This window comes from Danaus plexippus, chromosome 15 (genome assembly GCF_018135715.1).
Source record: "Danaus plexippus chromosome 15, MEX_DaPlex, whole genome shotgun sequence".
Classification (NCBI taxonomy): domain Eukaryota; kingdom Metazoa; phylum Arthropoda; class Insecta; order Lepidoptera; family Nymphalidae; genus Danaus; species Danaus plexippus.
This window is the reverse complement of record NC_083547.1, coordinates 2,450,959-2,473,584: the sequence shown is the minus strand read 5'-3', so window position 1 is coordinate 2,473,584 and position 22,626 is coordinate 2,450,959. Positions and strand designations below refer to the sequence as shown.

At 30.7% G+C, this 22,626-nt stretch overlaps 1 protein-coding gene across 2 annotated transcripts in view; it reads left to right on the top strand.

Moving 5' to 3' along the window:
• The first annotated feature begins 235 nt into the window (after positions 1-235).
• LOC116766491 (phospholipid-transporting ATPase VD) overlaps positions 236-22,626 on the top strand; it is a 33,303-nt gene continuing 10,912 nt past the window's right edge. For both annotated transcript variants that reach the window (XM_032656352.2, XM_032656351.2), the window contains exon 1: positions 236-1,418. In XM_032656352.2, the coding sequence (XP_032512243.1) occupies positions 610-1,418 (809 nt within the window). In that variant the 5' untranslated portion in view covers positions 236-609. The remainder of the gene's footprint in view (positions 1,419-22,626) is intronic.

The following is a 22,626-nucleotide window of genomic DNA, read 5'->3' as shown; positions in this document are numbered from 1 at the left end:
TATTTTTTAATTTCAATACAAAAAACTTAAATAATTATTTTTTGTTATAAAAACTTTTTATAAATTTGCAACAAAACAACACAGCATATATTATATACAAAAATGTGAGGTAACTTTTTTATTAGTATTTATGACTATAAGTGTAGTAAGTACTTTAGTTTTCGAGGGTGTGACATTCACACTTGCATCTTTGACAACTTCAGTGCATTGACAACCTCACTAAAAATTGTGATCGTGTCATTGTCAGTTGTGTCAGTCAGTCGGTTGGACTATTTGCTTATTTTTGAGTTTGTCTTGTGCACACTTCCCATATGATTGTATTTTTCGAGACGGTCACTGTTATTCCAACTTCTTTATACGAATACAATGAATTTAATTTTATTGCTTTTAAATTCGAATGACAGTTTGAGTGTATTTGCGAAGTCGAACGTTAGGAATGTGTGAAATAATGATCAGATGATTTCAAACCATATGCTACAGGTTTACGAAACATTCTTCCAAGTTATATTGAGAGCATCGGCAGAAAAATAATAAACATTCAGGTGTGTTAGATACCGAGATTTTAAATGAGACCGGAAAAGGAGCTGAAAGACCTTCAAATGAATAAAAATGTCAACAGAAGGAAGTGGAGAAACTCCTTCGGTACCGAGTTTGCCAGGGGCGCCAGAACAAACATACCTTTTTCCGAAAGTGAAAGGACACTCGAGATCCATCAGTCATGGAGGACAGCCAATGTTGGCCGGACCGACCAGCACACGGCCGCCACTCAAATCGGCAATGCGAGGGCACCAGCGCGCTCTGTCACACGGACAGATTGGAGAAGGCCAGCGCGCTGCCCCCGGCCCCGGCCACAGTCGGACCGGTAGTCGCACTGACTTTATACTACCACCAGGTCATCGGGAACCAGTTCCAACAAGTGCTCAGCCACGGCTATCGTCGGTGAAAGGTCATCACTCCCGCCAGGCTTCGAGGTCGGACTCCATTTACACCCTCCGGCGAGCCTCAGTGGTAGCGCCGTGGCGTAGAGCTGTGTTCTGGCTCATGCGCCGCCAACAACCGGCTGTTGATAACAGACATCTCATTGTTATCCCAAACCATCTGGTACCAGACAAGACACCACCTAAAGATCACCCGAATGGACAAAGGTGCAACAACAAAATCAGGACTACTAAATACACATTGCTCTCCTTCTTACCAAAAAACTTATTCGAACAGTTTCATAGGATTGCCAATGTTTACTTTATATTTATTGTGTTATTAAATTGGGTGCCGGCCATCAACGCTTTTGGCAAGGAAGTTGCGATGCTACCAGTGTTGTTTGTGCTCGGAGTGACCGCTATAAAGGACTTGTTCGAAGACCGTCGGAGACATCTCTCCGATAAGAGGATCAATAATTCATTCTGCAGGGTTTACAAAAAGTGAGTACTTACAAACAATTTTCCTTTCTATTCTCTTGTATTATTTTTAAGTCTTTGTCACTTATTGTTTGAATTTCACTTAAAACAGAATACAAAGTTTCTTCTAAACACCACATAGGAAATATTAAAGAATGAAAAATATATTGCACAAGAATCTTTACTTTTAAGAACTTACAATATACCAACATTGTAAATACAACCTTATTTGTATTGAGTTACATTTTAAAATGGCTGCTCTTGTACATGATTATTAATACAGGCTTCCAAATCACACTATGATATTATTCATGTCTGTATTGTTTGTGACGTATGATCTTTTTAAATATTATTTACTGCGAGTTTTAATCGAGTTATTAACTATTAAAGTTATTAATCGTTCATCATCTATAAAAGTTGGAAGTAATTTGTAAATAGTTGGTATCTTTTAAATACGTTATTGATAAAGTTGATAAGCCTAATGGGTAAATAATTATTTAATTTACTTTAACGATAAAATGTAAAAAAAAATGTTATATGTTCTGTATTTAAAAACACAACGAACCGTTTCGCGCCATTTTTACATATATTTTAAAGGTCTTCCTTTAGTTCTGTGGCTTCAACATGTGACTGAATCCACAGACTTGAGCTACTACTTAATCCCTTAAATCTTTTTATAAACTAAAGTATTGCAAAATATTTGTAAATATTTGTTAGTGAATGTTATAATTACTATCCGCTTAATTAAAGTCCTATCTAAGCAAATCGTAATAGGTACTATTCTGTATCAGTAACGTTACCACAAGTTTTCATAGTGCCAATACATACGAACCGTTCCTAATATAATACTGCCATGAGCGTGAGACCGTGAGACTTTGAAAGAAATACTGGAAACGTTCCGTATGAAGTGTGACGACACAAACTTGTCTTAAAGGTTTTCTCTATCATGTTTCCAGTCTAGTAAGAGCGTTCTAATTTGCATAACCAAGCAATTTATTGATATATCTTATGTTCTACCTCAAACTTTCACTACTTATATATATATAACACGGATCTCATACAGTACTTATAGGTTATCTTTTACAAAGCTTTTATAGCGTCTATCGGTAAATCTAACCCGGAATTTACGCTAGCGTACGAGTCGCGAGACAAGGCACGAGCCGAAACGCAAGGTGACAGTTTAAATAGTTGCTTGAGAGTATTAATTACAAACGATTTTAGTCTCTATGCGCTAGTAATAAGAACGATAATTTACACTCTCGATCGCCTATTTATACTGTCACCATGTGCTCGTGCCTCGTCTCGCGAATCGTACGCCAGTGTAAATCCCGGGTTATAAACATATTCTAACACTTCGTGCAATATATGACAATGTACAGATAACAGAAAATATTAAAAAAGAAATCCTTACATTTTTATTTACCCAATGTATATAAAAGGATTTTTTGCGACTTTTCCTATAACTTGCTAATACTTTATTAATTAATTTTTAATGTAATTAGTAATTTTTTTCAAAGAACTACTGAAATACCTTTCTTTATGTTGACGTTATAAAATGGCTCGACGTTTTCTGTGTATACAAAATTGTTTACGTCAAATCCATATATGATAATCCTTCAAACATACTAGTTTGCTTGTATTGGATTAAGTGCGTGTAAAATTTTGAAGGCCGGATCCGAATGTGCTAGTTTCGTTAGTCGGATGTCATAAACATTATGACTAAGACTTTATGGAACATTTGTTTTTTTTTTATTATTATTAGTGGTAATGAATTGTCATATAAATCCAATATTGAATGAGTTTTTAATTTAAAGTTCGACAGATTATACACTAATACATGTTAATTATAATCATATTTTTAAGATGTATAATTAATCTATTTACATTAGCGCCATTCAATAATCGAAATTAAGAAAAAACCGTATTCGTTGAAAGAATTTATAAGGTTGTTGCGTTTATAACACTATTACATTTTGTACCAAAGCAAATATATATCCAAGGTCCAGGTTAGTTACAAAAAGTAAAGTAAACACGATTTTTATAGTTTCTCGATTACAACGTACTAACATATTGTGAGACGAGAAACCATTAATATGAATGAATTTAAGACCACTGTCAATGACCTCATTATACGTAGGATTATTCGTAAGCTTATATCAGTCTATAACTAATGTATAATATAATAATTTGTTACGATTTTTACGAGTAGATAACTTAAAAAAGCTATATTTTTTTAATATAATTGTCTGGTATATTTATAATATTTATATATATGTACAAATTTTACTATGACATATAAGTTATTGCAGCCAAAAAATGATGTGAACCCATATAAGTTGATTAAATAGTTACTATGACAAGCGGATAGTGTTCTAATGAAAATTATTACACATAAGGTACACATAACACGCGAACCTAAACCTTAGTATTTCAAAAACTTGTCATACTTTTACTGGAAATGCGATTCTTTTCCAAGAAACGAGTTTTAATTTCATATATACAGGAGTTAATGAATATTCTATGACTCATTGGAAGTTACAGTGATTTATTTGTATTTAGTTATAAATATTAGATTAGATTAAAGTATAGTCCCTTTGATTCTAAAACCACAAGTAATATAACGTGTTATCTATATAAAAGGCAATTTTTGACATTTTTGTTCATAAAATTGACGTAAGCGGTGAATACACCACCTCAGTAACAGTCTTTCGTACCAAACCTAAAGGCTTAGATTACAACGATAATGATATTTGTATAGATTTAAGATAAGATTGTAGACACGAGGTTACATGCAAGTTACAACCCGTCAGTCATTATCAAACATATTGAAGTGTTACGAACAACCAATACAACGAAACTTAATTAAGCATTCAGGAAAGTCCACGCGTTTAATAAGTCGCTGTATTAAATATTGACAATGACACGAGAACCACGGAAGTAAAGAAAATGCATTAATAAATATTAAGTACAAAGGTTATAGTAACTAGTTCCATTGATTCAAAGATTGGCTCTATAAATTATTCTTGCTGTAATCAATTTTACACGAACACTGGTTCGTGTTTGTATTATTATTTACAAAATAATCAAAATAAAGAACGTGTATTATTTTTTAGGAGAGTTTTCATTGTGAATGTTTTTTTTTTTTTTCTTACGTGTCTTTACCGTTGCAGCTACAACGGTAATATTGGAAACTGTAGACGTGTCAGTCGATTAAGTCTTTAGTGTAATGATGTACAAATATGATTGGTATGAAATATGTCAAATATATATCAGCGAGTGACTTAATACATCCGGTCATAAATCCACTGTAAGCTGGAAAGATAATATTTATTGTAAGAGCTCTAAACAATTTTTTTTTTATCAATCAGTGACTTGCAACATTGTTCTAAACAAACCGTAAATAATCCTTCAAGACGTACTCTAAAGCTTTGTAAACATACTATTACCAATAAAAAAATACCTACCTACCAATAAAAAAATAAGCGTGGGTGTTAAAAAAAAATAATTTAAAATCATAGAAATGTGTCTCTAAGTATTTGAGTAAGGTGGACTGTTCATACAGTAAGTAGTGGAATGCTAGTGGAAGGGAATACATAAAATGTGAATACATTATATAATATATATATATTAATAATGATATTAAATTTACACGATACGAAGTATTTTAAGCATTATTTCACAATCATCCGTCCGAACACATTGTTCATCCAAGCGTGCGATAACGGGTGCACAATAACTTATTTTTGAATATTAGTATATTTTTATTTTCCTATAGAAAAAGATTTCTATGGCTTGCGCTGGTTTTCCAAGGACGGTAGGAAACCCATTATTATAGAGCAATATCTTGAATTATTAACTAGCCTCTCCGCCCTCCATGCATAGTTGATACATAAATGTGTGAAGTGCCAACATTGATTATGGGCGTTAATATTTAAAATTTCGGAATGGCTATGTGGCCATCGAAATGGTTCGTTGGTCAAGGTCACACGTGGGCGTTGTTTGGAACTCGTGAAACATAAAAAACAAAAACACGCCATCAAACTGTCATTTATTTATTTATTTTATAATCTGTCGAAGCTGAATATTTTTTTTCATCGTTTCTTTTTTTTTTTTTAATAATGTTAATTACTGGCAGTCGTTTATAACCTCAGTGTTAGGGCATTAGCACAAATGATGACTTGTGTTTTAAAATGTCGGATGTTTTTATGACTTGTATAGAATAAAGCAAATAATTTAACGCTTTCTTTACATCCTTTTAATTGCATTATGGCATTTATAAGAAGAATATTTTACTAGAAATATGTCCACCATTTGTATGATTGGAACCAAATCTAAACCTTTGCTTACAAAAATAAGGATTTTCCTACAGGAAATATGAACACTAACATAGCAAAATATAGTAGATATTAATTATAAGGAAAATGCAATATAAATAAGAAATTACAGGAAAAATACCGCGAACTCCCTGTCTAAAGAATGCTGGCAAAAGATGTACGTGGCATAATCTCATTTAACAGAAATCGGATTAAACTGTGATGTAACAGTACTGTTTGTGTTCTGGTTAAGTAACCTGCAATCTTACCACGAGTGCGTACCGTCATACTAAACGGGCAGGGTCGAGTTTTTCATTCATAACAAATGTTTTTATTAACATGTGTGAGGATTTAGTTGATTATTTATTTTCGACGTGAAAACTCGGGGTAGGGGTTGCAGGTCGCTGTTAAACATAGTACCTTGTCATTATCGCATTATCTTAACCAAACATTTATTCCATATAATATTAATCATTACATTTTCTATAAAATTGCTTATAGATTCTCGTCTCTAATTACATTATCCATAATCTTGTAAACCTCATAAGATATGAAACTAAAATTTGTGTTGAAATTACCCCAAAATTGAAAGAGAAATATGCAGGTGGCAACACTGATCAAAAATTGCATTTTGTTTTCTAGCCACGAAACTAGTTCATTGTAATAACTTCTACGTTTTATATGGACAGCTTATGTTTGAAACATTGATTTTGTAAATATAAATTTAATATATATTTTGATTTTATATTTACTTTATCTAAATATATTCAAAATTACTCGTGTATTCGTCTTTGGAAATCGGAATACACTATTGTATTTAAAATAATTATAAAACATATGTTTTTTATTTAAAATGAGTTTGATTATTCAAAAACACAAGTTGCATTGCATTTCAGAATGTAAAAGAAACTTTTTGAATCATTAGACCGTTTGTATATATGCTTATTTGAAGAATTAAAATTTATTTAAATATATAAAATACATCCCCTACATATATAATAAGTATATATATAACATTGCGTAATCGAATCGTAATAAAAATCAACTTTATGTTCTAAGTAATAAAATTGAAATTTGTATTCACATCAATGGACGCCAACATATTCCATCTCCATACATGCAAATAAGTTATACCGAAGCTACTCTATAAATTACAATAAAACGAGATATTATTGTGATGTAAGAAAATAAAAAGCAATCGATTTATAGTAATTAATGTAAATTAATACCAATCAATAGCATCTGTGGAAGGAACAAGGTGTTTTACGTAAGAAAAATATATTACCACTATTGCAAGGATTCCTTCACTACGTAAACATTTTAAAACATCTTATTGTTAGACACGTGTGACGTAATTATTATTATTATCTAATGAAATTCGTACAGAACAAAATTGTTATATAATTATATATCTGTACTGTATGTTTATAAAACAATGACCCAATATTATTTCTAGGTATAAGTAGTTTATATTTCATGCATATAATTTGTATAGAAACAGGCATTTTTAAATACAAGGATATACATTTCCTCTAACTGAATCCGACTACGTCTTGAGATTTCATACGTCTCACTTGATATTGGTAATGTTTAAAATTTATATCATAAGTGATGTCTATTAAATATAAGCAATAAAAGTTATTGGCAGACATTCACATCTCGTCTGTCCGTGACCACGGTTGCTGAAAAGTAACCGAAACGTCGGGTTTACGTAGTTTTAGAATAATAAAATCCGCGTAGTATATCCGAAATTATATCAGTTTCATTTAAATGTTATTGGTGTTATATAAATGAAAATTCTAATACATGGGAGAGGTGAAAGCGTGTCCTTTGGACAGTAAAGTGGCCCAGCGCGTGTGACTTGAGGCTCTTGAGGTCATCGCGTCATTGTATTCACGTTTTATATTCGGAGCTCCGAGAAGCAGTTCCGTTTAGTTTCGATGCCATTAAATACGAATTGCTTCTATAAAGTGCTACATACAATTTAACTAAACAACTGATCAAAAATACACTATAGTATATGAGTGTGATAAAAAAATCAAAGGCTGCACTATGGTACAAGCATTAAGATAAACTTGAATCGAAATCTGTTTTTCTAATGATATATGTGAAATTATAATAGTAGGAGTTGTTTTATATATTTTTATACTTATATGATTTAATTTATTTTTTTGGTTTTAACTAATTTAAAATCACATTTCAAAGATCGCAAACATTAAATTCGTCCTGAATATTAACGAAGTATAAGTATAAAAGAGAAATAAACGAATTTTTCGGTCGCATTTATAATACATAGATATATATACAGCGTGTATAGAACTCAGTTTAAGCCATTTTAATGTACTGATGTGATGTTTTATAATGTATTTAGTCATCAAATAGTTATTAGAACAATTAATTAATATCTATTTGATTTAACCACTAAGTGATTAGACGTATAATGGAGGTGAGCGTGTCGGATATCGTGTTTAAACATTGGAGCCGTTTATACAGGATGTAGGCAGAGGTTAGTGTGAGCTTGAACGAGGCCGGACTTTAAGTTGAAGGTTCATGAAATGGTTTGAATTAAGAACAAGTTGTTTGCTTTTACACTATTTTTATTATTTATTAATATTTTATTATAATTGACTGTATTTTTTTTATGATTTCCCGATTCACAGTAATTATTAATTTATTACATCTATTAAAATTGTATCTTGTGGTTTTTATGATGTTATTTCCATAATTAGATATTCCCAGAATTATTATGGACTGATTACGTTACGTTGATAGAGTACGTTGTTGTGTATACTGAATCCAAAACCCTTGAATCTTTTTCTGTCGTTGTTGATACCAGCTCAAATGATTTTTAAGGTCAAACATTAGCACACAAAAAAAACCTTGAATACATAAGTCATTAATCATTTTTGAATAACTGCAAGACAAAATTTAGATGGAATGCTATGATCATTTTACTTTATATGAAAGGCAGAACAACGTTCGAATCCTTTGAAATTCACCATTACAAATTACATAACTAATAATTAAAAAGTTTTATAACATTTTCAAATTCAATATACGAAAATGCGACGCTTGAACCGTCTATATTTAAAACAACATCTAGAATAAATTACTGTTAGCAATATAGGTCAGATTTAAAATAGACAAAATTTATAAGCGGAATGTGAGCGGTTTATAGTAACGTAAGAGTAATGTTAACGTAACTAAATTATGGCAAATTGCCAATCATTACCTGCAAGTGATCTTATAGAGTTCTATAGCTGTTGCTCTCAAAGTGTTTTGAGTACATACATGGCTGCCACGTTTATAATGACTGTGACATGAACATGTCATTATAGAGACGTTTCTGTATAATAACAGTAAAATAATCAACACAACCAATTATCACATTTTAAAATAATATTCATGAAAAGATAAAATTACTTTGTATGAACCGAATAGTCTTTGATAAGATAATCATTATAAAGAAAAGTATAGAACTTTTTTTATCTTAAAAAGACATCGTTTTTTCCACTCAATATCCGTTCCAGTAGAATTGTTAAGAAATATAAAAATATATATGTTTAATTTAGTTAAGAAGTAATTTTCCTTTTTGATATCACTATCTATTATTTCACATACATCCTGGTTAATAAATACGAAAAATCCCAACATTACGTATATACATGTATATACTTATATTTGAAATCGTGATATTATATTTACATTAATAAAAAATATTTATAAGTTTAGTAAAATGTAATTATTTTGAAGTGGGTGAAGCCGATACTATATATTGCACCTGCGACCAATCCGTCATGACGATAAAAGTGAGAGGGTCCGAACGGGAATTCCCTAATGTATTTAGGTTCCGGCTTAGTCGTTGACTTCCAAACAGGTTAATTAGAGCAACGATATTTCTTTATATTTGTTATCGGGCGGTAATAGTTGGTAATACCTGACCAATAGCCAGCTCTGACTGTGAGGGCTGAAGCGTTAATTGCCTCTAACAGACTTAGTCTGCTAATCAATTCGCATTCATTATATCCTGTACGTGCTTCAAAGGTTACGGCTGTGATGTTGTAATTGTTTCATATAGAGAAGCAGCGACACGCTTCAATGGAATCTAGTTAAAAAAAAAACTAATATCCTCGCGGTTTGTGAATTCCCTGAATTAGTATCACAGTATTCAAACAAACAGACCCTTTATGATCATAACATATAATTTTATGTAATATATAATATTAATATACAAAGGTTTATTGTATTTCGAACGTAAATGTTACGTCTAAGAGAACAGAAAGCTTCATTCATAAAATCTGTCTTGTACCAGTCGAGCCGCGACACCAAATATTCCCAACTTTAAACCTATTGATTGTGCATTTAAATGTTTTATATGTGAGGTCGCTGTAACCGGACACCGGACTCGAAAAGCCGACGATTGTTTGAATCATTGATAAGGTTTAATTTCTTTGAAATGTAACAACGTTGTTATTATTCTACTTCTGTATTCAACAGAACTTTCTCCTCATCGTATCTTACAAGTCAAAGTATGCTTATTCCAGGTTTTGTACCGTAACACCGCATCCGAGACGTTTCACGTTACTGATTAAATAACCTACTATACTGCGAGGAATTAATGAAAAACTATTAACGTTCCGTATTGAGTGACGATGCGAACTTGTAATAAGCAGACTGTGTGATAGTTATGCATTCATTTCAATCTCCTTGAAAGGTCTAATTGTGTTTTTTTTTAATGATAAGTCAATTGTTATTTCTAATAAACAAAGATTATTAGTATCTTATCAATTTTATATAATAATAAAAGTTTACTATATAAAAATAAAGTCGACCGGTGGTTGTAAAATTGTCATTGTAATTTTTCTGTTTATTTCCTTTCTCGATAGACAATAATTATTCATCATATTTTAAATATATGAAAAACAAAATCTGGTCGATGCAAAGTTTTTGTGGTTTTTCGGTTTGATTGCTATATTACAGCGATTAATATGTATGTATGTACAAACACATCTCATGTCGTACATACTTGTGTTATCCTTCTTTCATAAATTTTACGATCAGCTGTTTCTGACAAATTTATTTTCGCTTATGAATTTAATTGCTCAATAACAACTTATTTATATGCAAATATATCTTAATGAACATATAGTATAGGGTTTATATAAAGTGTTGGTACTTTATCTGCATCTGCAATTTGTATAAATTTCATTTTAATGATATCGTGTTTGAAAAATCATCTATTCAAATTAAAACAAAATAGTTTCATTATGTAATAATAGTTTTGTCTACATTATGTTTGTATGTATATTAAGTTCTGTAATTAATTTAATAGCTATATGCGAGAGCCTCATCATAATGTAACCAGCCTTTATGTGTGTGTCACCTTCAATCTGCGCCAATTAGTTTTTCAATTGCCATCCATGTATTGACTTTGTGAAGACATTATTATTTCTAAGAGGATGTTTATATTTAGAATTCAATATCGTGGACTTGTATTTTACGTTTTTGGCACGCGTAATATGTACAGCTATCTGCAATCCGGGATGTGTATATCTAGATAATACGTCTAAATAGATACATAGATAGATAGATAGATAGATATCTATCTATAATAAGTAGCAGAAGTATTTGAAGTGTATTAAAAAGCTATTACATTACAACATGTTCAAATCAATGTCATTAAATTCCTAAAAATACGTCAAGGCACGACAGCTTAGTTGGTAGAGCGGCTTCAAAGTAATACTCCGGATCTAACAGGTTCAGATCCCGCTATATATTTTCTATTTGAAATTATGCATACTTATATATAATATAATAAATTAAATGACTACACAATAAAAGAATAATTCCTGTCATTCTTCTTAATAATATGTCTAAATCATTATTATTGGTCCGCGAGTGAACCAGACATTTAGTTATTTAGTTTAATGATCTTAATAGGCTACGAAGGCCTTTTTAGCTGACAATAATAAGAACAGAGTTACTTATTACATGTTGATATTAAATATAACGAATGATATCGATGTTATGCCGAACTATTTCCAACCCGCGTTTGACCTTTAAAATTCGTTTGTACAATTCAGATAACGCAAAACTGCATTATGATGTAGAGGTGGAATAACATTGGCAGAGATCCAGAGCGTTTCAAACTACCGCATATAAGAACAGAAATTGCTTATACAATTTGAAATTGTATGTACGGAGATCTATATTTGTGTAGCTCAGACTATTATATATGTTGATAAATATTATCGGAATTTAATTGATTTTTTATTAGTTTTATTGTGCCTTTATTGTATGATAATTAGTTTCGAGTTGTGACAACTGTAGGTCGACATTGAAGCCGGTTGGGGCACTATACAACTTATCTCTGACTGAAGATTTGTTGTTACAGCGCTCGATTGCGCTTTATCTGTTATGAAAAGTATTGTTTAAAGCGCTTTATTGTTATAGTTTTTCCGACGTGCCGTTGAGATAAAGTCGAGGACGCTTTCGTTACTTCCTGATGTTTTGCTCTCGTTTTATATAAATTTATATCCGGCTGGGTTTACGTTGATTTTTTATAATAAAAATAATATTCTGACACTCAAATAAGGCTACGTTTCAAGAAACGAACTATTTGTGCATATTTATTTGGTCGTTCACACAGCGGGTGACGAGTTTTGTTTTTGATAAGGTCGTCGCCAGAAATAAATACTTTTATATATATATATATATATATATATATATACATATATTCTTAAAACAGTTTTTATGTAGGTACAGACTAATGAGTATCAATAGACTGAAACGCCATTGGCATAACTTGTTGGGCTTCACTTCTTCCATACAAAAAGGTGTCATAAAAACAAATTATCTGTAACTTCATATATATCTATATAAAATTTCTATAAATTTAGTAGTGCAGTAACAATTCATGTTTTTCATGAAATATTTTAATATGTTTACTTAAATATTGCCACTGAACTGTCTTCAATAGGACAGTCCACTAGCAGAACTTTTAATATTTTAGAACAGAAAACGAGGAATCGAAGATTAGACTTACTTAAATTAGATTTTGTCTATGATATATATAAATGTAATATTTTTGGCACCGTCCGTTTGAACATCAGAGTTGTGCTCAGAGAGAAATGTATAAAGCGTGTTAAAACAATATATATAGCCTACGTTGCTGCTTTTTCATTTTAAATAACCTAGATACGGATTGCCAGTCTGATTTGTGAATCTAAACCATGTGGGGCGCCACCCAAATGCATACGAAAAATTCATTCAAATCGGTCCAGCCGTTTAGGAGTTCAGTGACGTACACACGTACAGTAGAAGTACGTATAAAGAAAGGAAATTAAATGATTGAATTGTATATACTTAAGTTTATCTAACAATAAGAATATCATATGAAAAATCTCCGTTAGTTTTGTCTTAATTATTCTTGTTCTCTCATATAATTGTAAGATTTTATACGAAAACGAAACGCGGTCAGCCAAACAAATTGGGCGCTATTAATAAAAAATTATAAGTCCATTTGCGTTTTTATACTTTTCTATCAAAAATATCTAAAACACACACACGCACACAAATATTCATGATATTTAAAAAAATATTCTACACTAGGTCACATGATAAGTTAAACGTATGAAAACATGTATTTTAAGTACGTAGTAACCTTGCTAAAACTGAATACTTGATAAAAGTATGGCAGATAGTTCATTTCCATTAATTTCTACAAAATATAACCTAAACATAAACTTGTTATATCAAGCGAATCCGTGTAATGAATGTAGTATAAATTTGTGTGACGACGTCCGTACATGAGTCACGAACTGTGGACACTCGTGGAGTCAGTAGGTCTGGGTTTGCATTTAGTTGCTTACGTGATACTAGAAAGTTAAGGCAAGTAACGCTCCATATACCAGATATGGTACGACGGATTTTTATTCGTAAATATCAAAAGCATCATATACATATGTATGTGGACTATAGTGAAATTAGTTATTATTTCTACTCATTTAAAACTCTCAAACCTAATTATTGTCTATAGAAATTTTTCATATTTCTATTTTTGAGAAGAACTTATACTATAACACCACTGGACCCACGTCACAAGAACCTGTTGGTAAATGAACAAAAACTTATCGAAATCGGTTGATCCGTTTGAGAGCTACGATGCTACAGACAGACATACAGACGTCGACACAGGACTTATAACAGCCCTTTATTTGCGTGGGTTGTTACATATATCATTTAATATAAAACAAGAAATACAATTCACTCAAATATTATATATTTTTAATTGTTAATACATAACTAAAAGATAAATTTAAAAAAAGGTTGTATCTGAATAATTGTTTAAAAATATATTCAACTATAGTCCGAATATATTGATCGCGGTTCATCCGTCACAGTTTTAAACTGAGACGAGTTTTACCATATCGCTGATATATACAAATATGAAAGCGAATAGATAACGGTAGTTTAACGACTCGACAAAATCTACCTCCTAGTAACTCTGATATTAGAATGATGTCAAAACAATTCCGATATTTGTATGAGATAATTGATTACATTAACTACCGTTTTATTATAAGACATTAAGATTAATGTCGTTAAAAGATACTCGAAAATAAATATCACGTTTTACGATATACAACGACTCGGTCCCGAGTGAAAGTTCTTATTAGTCATAAGTGTGTGACAGGGAAAAATATTTTACGAGTCAGTTTAATGTAGAAATTGTTTGAATTCATACAAATTTTTGATAATGTACAACAGATTGAAGCCTATTTAATGGTACATTCTAGTCTAATCAAACTGTAATTCAATTAACGGATTTAAACTGTAACATTGACCGTCACCAACGGGGTTAGAACCTGATTCGTCCGGGATACCGCGTCGTAGCCGCTCTACCCAATTAACCTTCGTGTCTATAGGACGGTTGGAATGTATTGGGTGATTTACTCGCCACTCCAGTTTGGGCACGATAGCTGGATTTGTGAAGAGGCTCCACACGATTTCCTAGAGGTCGCAATTTGGATTTTGCAGTTAGTGATATATGTTAATTATATATAATTATCTATATTATCATTAATATTCTCAAGAATATGTTATGTTTACTTTTCTTAAACGTCTTGTGTTATATTTCCTCTTCGGTCCGATATATTTGTAGCAATTGGTTTTGATCAATTTCGCGTTATTGAAGTTGGACACATTGTTAGATTGTCGTAAATAATGTACAATTGATACAGTCATGACGAAGAAAAAATTCAATACAATTTACTGGATGTACTATTGGTAACGTATTTCGATTATTCTCATAGTTTTATGTCTCAACGTGCTATAAGATTGATGTGTTTATTGAAATCACACTTGGTTCTACTGATTACGTTAACAAGATCCAAGATTTGACACGTTCCTATATGTATATTTACATAAAAACCGTATTTTATCTGACGTTTTAAAGTACAAATTACTTTTTCATGAAATTTTCTTCATTACAAGAAACATGATATATTAAAACAAACATATTGTACGCCCGTGAATATTCGTGACTCACACGCAACACACAGTCTGTCGGTTTTCTGAAATAATTAAACTGTTGTGTATGTCTCGTTTTTTAGTTTATTTTTCAATGTTTTCAATGTAACACCAGGATTCATTACTTGTAATCTTAGAACTATTATTTTTGCTTCATATGCGACCTTTTTACAAAACATAAAAACGACGTCTACGAGAATAATTTGAAATATAAAATTCTTATTAATAATATAATTTATGTACGTGAAATATGCAATGTCCTCTGCGGATCTTGGATAGTACACACTTAGGAATAACGTTAAACGAGCGAAGTACTCACTAGTCAGTAGTCCTTGGTCTACAATAAATACAGTAATAAATTATTAAAAATTATTGGCTATTTTTTGGTTATGGCACTTGTTATAATGTTATGTTATGTACTTAATGATGTTTGTTATATGTGTGTGTGTGTGTGTGTGTGCGCGTGGACGTGTGTGTATGTAATTATAAACGTTCAGGTATTATATCAGAATGTATATTACTTACGATACAGCCAGGTTGATTTATAAATAATAACTAGGTCGTGAAACAAAACCGACTTTGTTATATTATATATATATTAATATAAAGCACAACGAGTGTGTGGGTTGTAATGGTGACGTTGAGCATGTGTGTATTGGGTCTGCCCGTGGGCGTGCACACATACGTCATCAACTAACACACACAAATATATGTAGGAACGTAAGATCAAACAACAAATAATAATCTGTCAAATCAGTTTGTAAAGGTATAAAGATGGAAATAATATATGTATTATAATAAATATTTAATATTTTGTCTTTGAATATTTTTTTTCAAATTGTAATTCTGTCCTGTACTACATACCAGTGGAGTGGAGTGTAGTGTAAAGAAAAATTCTTTTACGTTTCAAACATAGAATGTTTATATTGAAACTCGGATAGATTTGTGATTTGATAAACGATTATTTGGACAACAAAAACAGACGTTTGTTGTCATATAACAGAATTCTCAATTACTGCTATGGAATATAATTTGAAAACTGAATTCCCAAAAAATTTTAAGTGTTTCGGAGTTCGGACAATCGCGTGACGGTTAACCCAATGTGCACAGAGTGAAAAAGCCATTAAAACGTTACAAAAAAAAAAAAAAGTATTAACCGAATTTGTGTATAGTTCATGCTTTTGTATCGTTTTAAAACTACTTTTTTTTTTTAGCATAATTTAGGTTAGCGCCGTCAAAGTAAATACGTGCAGTATTAAGCAAGTTTGTATGAGAATGGGGATACACTTCATGTTTAGCTTGACGATGTAAAATTATAACAAGCGTAATGCTCATGCATAAATTTCTTGTATTTAAAATAAGTCCTGGCTTTAAAAAAATATGCCTCCATGGAAAGGCGTGTTTATATTATATATTAATAGCTGGCTTTTGTAATTAACAAATACTATCAGGTCGTTTTGTTAACCAAGATTTTAAAACAAATCCAATCGAAGACGTACATATTAGTTTATTTTATATATACACACACACACACACACACACATATATATATATATATATATATATATATATATATATATATATATATATATATATATATATATATATATATATATATATATGTACTTATATATATAAATTGTAACATAGTACATACGTATATATGCCTGTAAATATGTCAAATTAATAAATGTTAAAGATATATAAATAAATATTAGTGACGTAAAAACCAACCGCTTAATATCCCACAGTGTTAAAGTCAAATTTAACGGATTAACTAGTTCCAAATCCTTGACTTACTTCCTGACCGCTATGGGAACCACCTGAATTATGTTTAGGTCAAGGTTCATTTACAATTCTGTTTCATTAACTACTAATGGTTAAACGTTAAATTTAACGTGTAACACTGATATTAATCTGTGAGTAAACTTTACATTCATTTTTAACAAATTGAATTATATTATAGAAAATAATATGTAATATCTCTTTTATACAGAATAACTTTTTTTTCCATTCAATCACGTAACAAATTAAATCACTTCCTATTTTTTTTAATGTAACTTTTTCTTTGTCTCACAATATTTCAGTGACAAAAAAGGTTTTCTATATTATTTTATATATACAATTTAATTAGAATTCCATAGAATGATCTAATTATTTTAATGTATTACATTAGTTTATAGTCTACAGATAAGGTGTAGGATAATAAATATTTTATTTCTGTGCCCGGGGAATCCCCTTATCAGTAATATATATATACCATTTTAGTATAGAGAAACTACGAAAGAGGTTATATGGTTCATTCACATGGCATCCGTCACACAACGATTTATTATATGTGTCTAGGAAGGCGTAACTATAACACTGTATTGATGTTACACTGATATACTAAACTGAAATTATATAATATAATACATCTATATTTAAGGGAACAAAGTTAAAAGAAGATATCAAAAAATACCCGTCTTGGCGTTCAATGAGACTTGTTTCGTTTTTTTTTTTTTACGGGTAATAACTAATAAGTTTTAACATACAACCTATGTAAGAGAAATGCAATATTATTTTAGCTATTTCAATGACCTTTTTAAAATATTTGGTCGCATATTTATATAAGTTCATTTATTTATCATATTTTGATATTTTTTTTAAATATTCGTAGAATTATATATTGCATTACAAAGGCGCGAAATCGCGATAAACAGCAATGAAAAGTACCATTTTTATTATGTTTGCAACATGCATTCAAACAACATTTTTCGTTTATAGTTCTTGTTCGGTATTTAATTTTTTTTTTAATCCAGTGCTGCTCTGGAATCTGGGTGTTAAACTTAAAATAAAATTTAATGACGTTTAATTCAACTGGAATTCAAGTAACATATCTTATATTAAAAAAAACTCATAATATACTTTTATTTTTGTTTTTTTTTTCTTTATTTATGCTTTAATAAATTTTCGTTAGAATGTCAGAAATGGACATGTTTGTATAGTATTGTAAAGTATTATTTTTACCAATAAAAAAATAATAAAATTAATAATTTATTTAAGTGAAACTAAAATATGTATGTAAATCTGTCATCACACCAATCGTTTTCACTGTCTCTATAAATATTCAAGACAAAATTTTTGTTGCTATTTTTTACATATACAAAAGTTAGCGTGAATTTTAAAAACCTGTTTTCTTTGCGTTGTTTAATATATTTTAAATTGTGGACTTGTTTAATTATGCCCAGTGGACGGATTGACACTCATAATATATAAATTTATATATATATTTTTTAAATATATAAATAAATAAATATATATATATAAATGTCTTCAATCATCAAAATATTTCGTTTTAAATACTTCTAATTAAGTGCAATAAATAATTTTATAACTTATTTCAATATTAATAATGTTTCCTGTTATTTATCATAAATAAATTACCCTTCTACTGGTTGTGAGGAAATTGTATTATATTTTTTGTCGTCTACTAAACATTGCTATATATAAATCTATATATATCAAGGTCACTCACAAGGCCACCGTTTTTGAAAACAGGCCAAAGGTTAAGACGAACATTGTAGTTTAAAGCATAACATACGGTATGGAAATGTCAAGCTAAAATAATTGTCTCTGGTATTCCAAGTCTTAAATGATTATTTGAGATCTAAATATTCAATATAACTATCGTTCAGATGCTGGAGGTGAGGCCGTTAGTGAATGCTTTGACCTTCACATTGTAGGTTCTGACCGAGAGACACTGACGTCAAAATCATCGTTCCTACAAATTGATCAGATATGATTCGATTGAGTTAGATTTAATACAGAGAAAGTGCATTCCGACTTGTTACAATCATCCCATACCACGATTTCGTATTTTCAAACTAGAATACATTTTGCTGTTTTTTATTCATATCAATTCATAGTAGTAGTTATTTAGAATAGTTCGTAATGAAAACCAGTGTTAACGATAACAACTGTATGTCTTCGCGGACACTATAGACTGAACTTTACCAGTGTTTCATTCGTCAATCTTCGCTGTTCGCACGTTATATTTTAAGTTATTGAATGAAAAACGGTAAACGCGTTGTGTTTAGTGTGACTATGGTAACTGGTTGTAAAGATTATTACTGTTCTTAATACGTCACTTTATGCTAATTGAGATATATACCAAGGATATGTATTTATGCGGGACTAAATATATTATTATAGGGAACATAATGAAACACACACACACATATATATATATATATATATATTGTATATAAATTGCAAAGTTTTGTTCCATTGAGTAACTGTAAGTGATCGGTCAAATCCAACATCAGACGTCACATTACGATGATATCCGTCGAACGACACGCGAGTACCTGTTGAATGAACCTAACTTATAACATTTATAACAAAAATACAAGAAAATATAAAGGATTTGTACATACTATTGTTAGCTATAATTCGATATAAAAACAAAAACAGTATTTATAAACAGTTAATTATGGTGATTATTAAGAAAGGCATCATTAAACTGCATTTCAATTAGGGTTCCGTCCTAGTTTTGTATTTAATCCGACCTTAGGCTCCACTGACCATCCGTCTATCACTTGAATTTATCTCATGAACCGTGTCAGTTGACCAGTTTTATTTTTAATATATATTCTGTTCCCGCTACAACAAAGAATATTATCACTATTTAAACCTCCTTTAATCACACATCTAAAAAAATAAAAATAAATTTACTAAGCACAACTTTTTGTTTTTTTGGTATTCCGAAGTATTCCACGTCCTTCTTCAGGTTGATTTCTCTCACACATCACTATCAGAAAGATGAGAAGGAAAGTAAGAACTTTCTTAATCATAGACCACCTTTGGGATTATTTCATTATAATAAAAATACTCCGTTCAGTTCATAAATTACGGAGTTATTGGATCGCAGGCAGTCGAATTGAAAAATAAAACACCTCCTTCTTTGACATCGATTAAACTGAAGGGTAAAATTAAGGTCTCCCATTAAACGGGTGCATTTTTATTTTGTTATTTTTTCTAAGCGGTGTGGAATCCTAAGTCCGACTCGCACTTGGCCAGTTATTGTTAACATCTTTAATTAACGATAATCAATTTTAAACATCAATTAATACTCTTAGTGCTCTATAAATAGTTTCAACATCATATATAATTCTGTTATACGAAAGCCAAGGCAGTAAATATAATTTTGGTCTTAAATATTAAATGGTTGCCCTTAAGCTGTTCGTGTTCACGAGGAGTGCTCATCCAATCAAAATATAAACTTCATTAGATCGGTTCCATGTTGTTATTTATTGGAAGTATATGTAAGCATACAATTTTAAATACGGATATTAGAAGCAAATTATCGATGCCATAATGAAACTCGAAGGTCGCGGTCTGACAGTGATTGGGTTGGTATTAAAAATGTACAATGTTTTTTTTTTATGAAGCGTCCCACGGTTTACCTTTTCGAGTGTTTGATATTTATTTATACCAAAGAGGTTTATTGTCGAAAATATTCCATAGATATTTCGGTGTTTCTGTTTGTAAATAATTCACGTCCGATTCGCGAACCATGTTTACGAGCCTCGTGTTTTGATCGAATCATGATCATCAGATCAAATTCTTGTATCATTCAGATAATAGCTGTATAAAATACGAGTTTTTGTCTCTTAGACGTATAATTATTTATAGTCATGGACGTACTTGAACTTGTTGTTTTCAGTTTCAATATTACCTTATATTTTTTGCTGTCGCATATCCATCAGATCTATGCGAATTGATCGTTATTGTGTACGCTTTAATCTACATTTTTGTTTGCCAATCAAACTGACCGCTTCATTTTCTCGTCCAATAGTAAACCCGCAGTAAAGCTCCGTCAACCTGTATTCATAATGAATTATTTATTACGTTCGAATAAACGTGAATCAAAAAAGGTTTTATGTCAAAAAAAATAATCTCAAATCTATAGCTATTTAAAAATGGAACCTAGTTGTAAACTATCAAATCAGCCATTCATGTATAAACAATGGAACAAAAGCAATGAAAGTAAATGTTAGGAACAATATAGCTAAATCTCCCACGTCACGTACCGTAAACAAATAGTGATTGGTTTTCGCTTTCCATTTCACCATTTTGTTAATAACAAACAAGATGGCTAGCTGTATTGGGAAGACACTTTCGATTCAAGATTCCTTTGTTCTTTGACATTGAATACGACCCAGTTCGAGAAAGTTGAATTCATCAAATATTGAAAACAAACGGCCCTCAACCTTCGTTATTATATTTTTTTTAATTATTTATTTCTGGTCGAAATTTAAAAATTAGTCGAAACAAAAATTTCATTTTTTTTATATATTCTACTTTATTATGTTAAAACTTATAAACATACATGTATGTATACGTAATATGTTTTAAGTAGCTACTGACTTTATCTGAACACTATACCCCACGTGTTATTTATCAGGAGAGTAAATCAATAGAGATGTTCATCTGCTACGTTTATTAATATACTTGAGTCCCTAAGATAATAACTTTCGGATATACAGTATATATTCTATATGTGTATGTGTATACACACACACATGTACATCATTGTATATAGGATTTTCAATATCTTCTTAATAGTGTTTGAAAAACTGGTAAAAAATTTAATAAATCCATTTTATTTGAATTTAAACGCAACTGAAAGTGTGTGAGCATTATAAGCATCGCAATAATTGTTACTCGCTTTCTTTTGCGACCTCTGTAACCTGCTGGTTCACGATATTTATCTTCATCCAGGCACTCTTGACTTCGGTACACTGACGATAACATAACAAACATAACCTCGTCTCGCACAGTCGGTTAAGAAATTATAATAACTTTATACCTAAGTTTGTGTTTCATACAATGAGAAATGTATTTTTCTACTCACGATCTAGAATAATCTCTGTTAAATATTAATTCTCGCAGTGTATGTAAGCAGCTCATGAATAAACTATATCAATTTACAACTCTGATTCATCTCAGGTGGCTAACACTAACTCATACTTAGATAAACCTCGAGTGTTCTCTTGCCCTAGGAATTTCAAAAGAAAACTGTTTCCACATACCTTCAATAATTCTAAAAGCTTTTAACAGTTCAAAGAACTGGTCGAGTGAATACCATTTGGGTATTTACTAAATACATTTGATTCAAGTTTAAGGAAAATATTAATATTTTGTATGTTTAACCTTTAAAAGACTGCATTTTTTTTTAACGAGATATATCAGATTATTTTAAGCATGTGATTTTAAAATATTTTATAAATTGAGTTTGGTCGGTGGTTCACGGCGAAGTTATATATCAATACATATTATAAAATTAAGTCCCTCGCCGCGTCTGTCTGTCTGTCTGTCTGTTCGCGATTAACGGAAAAACTACT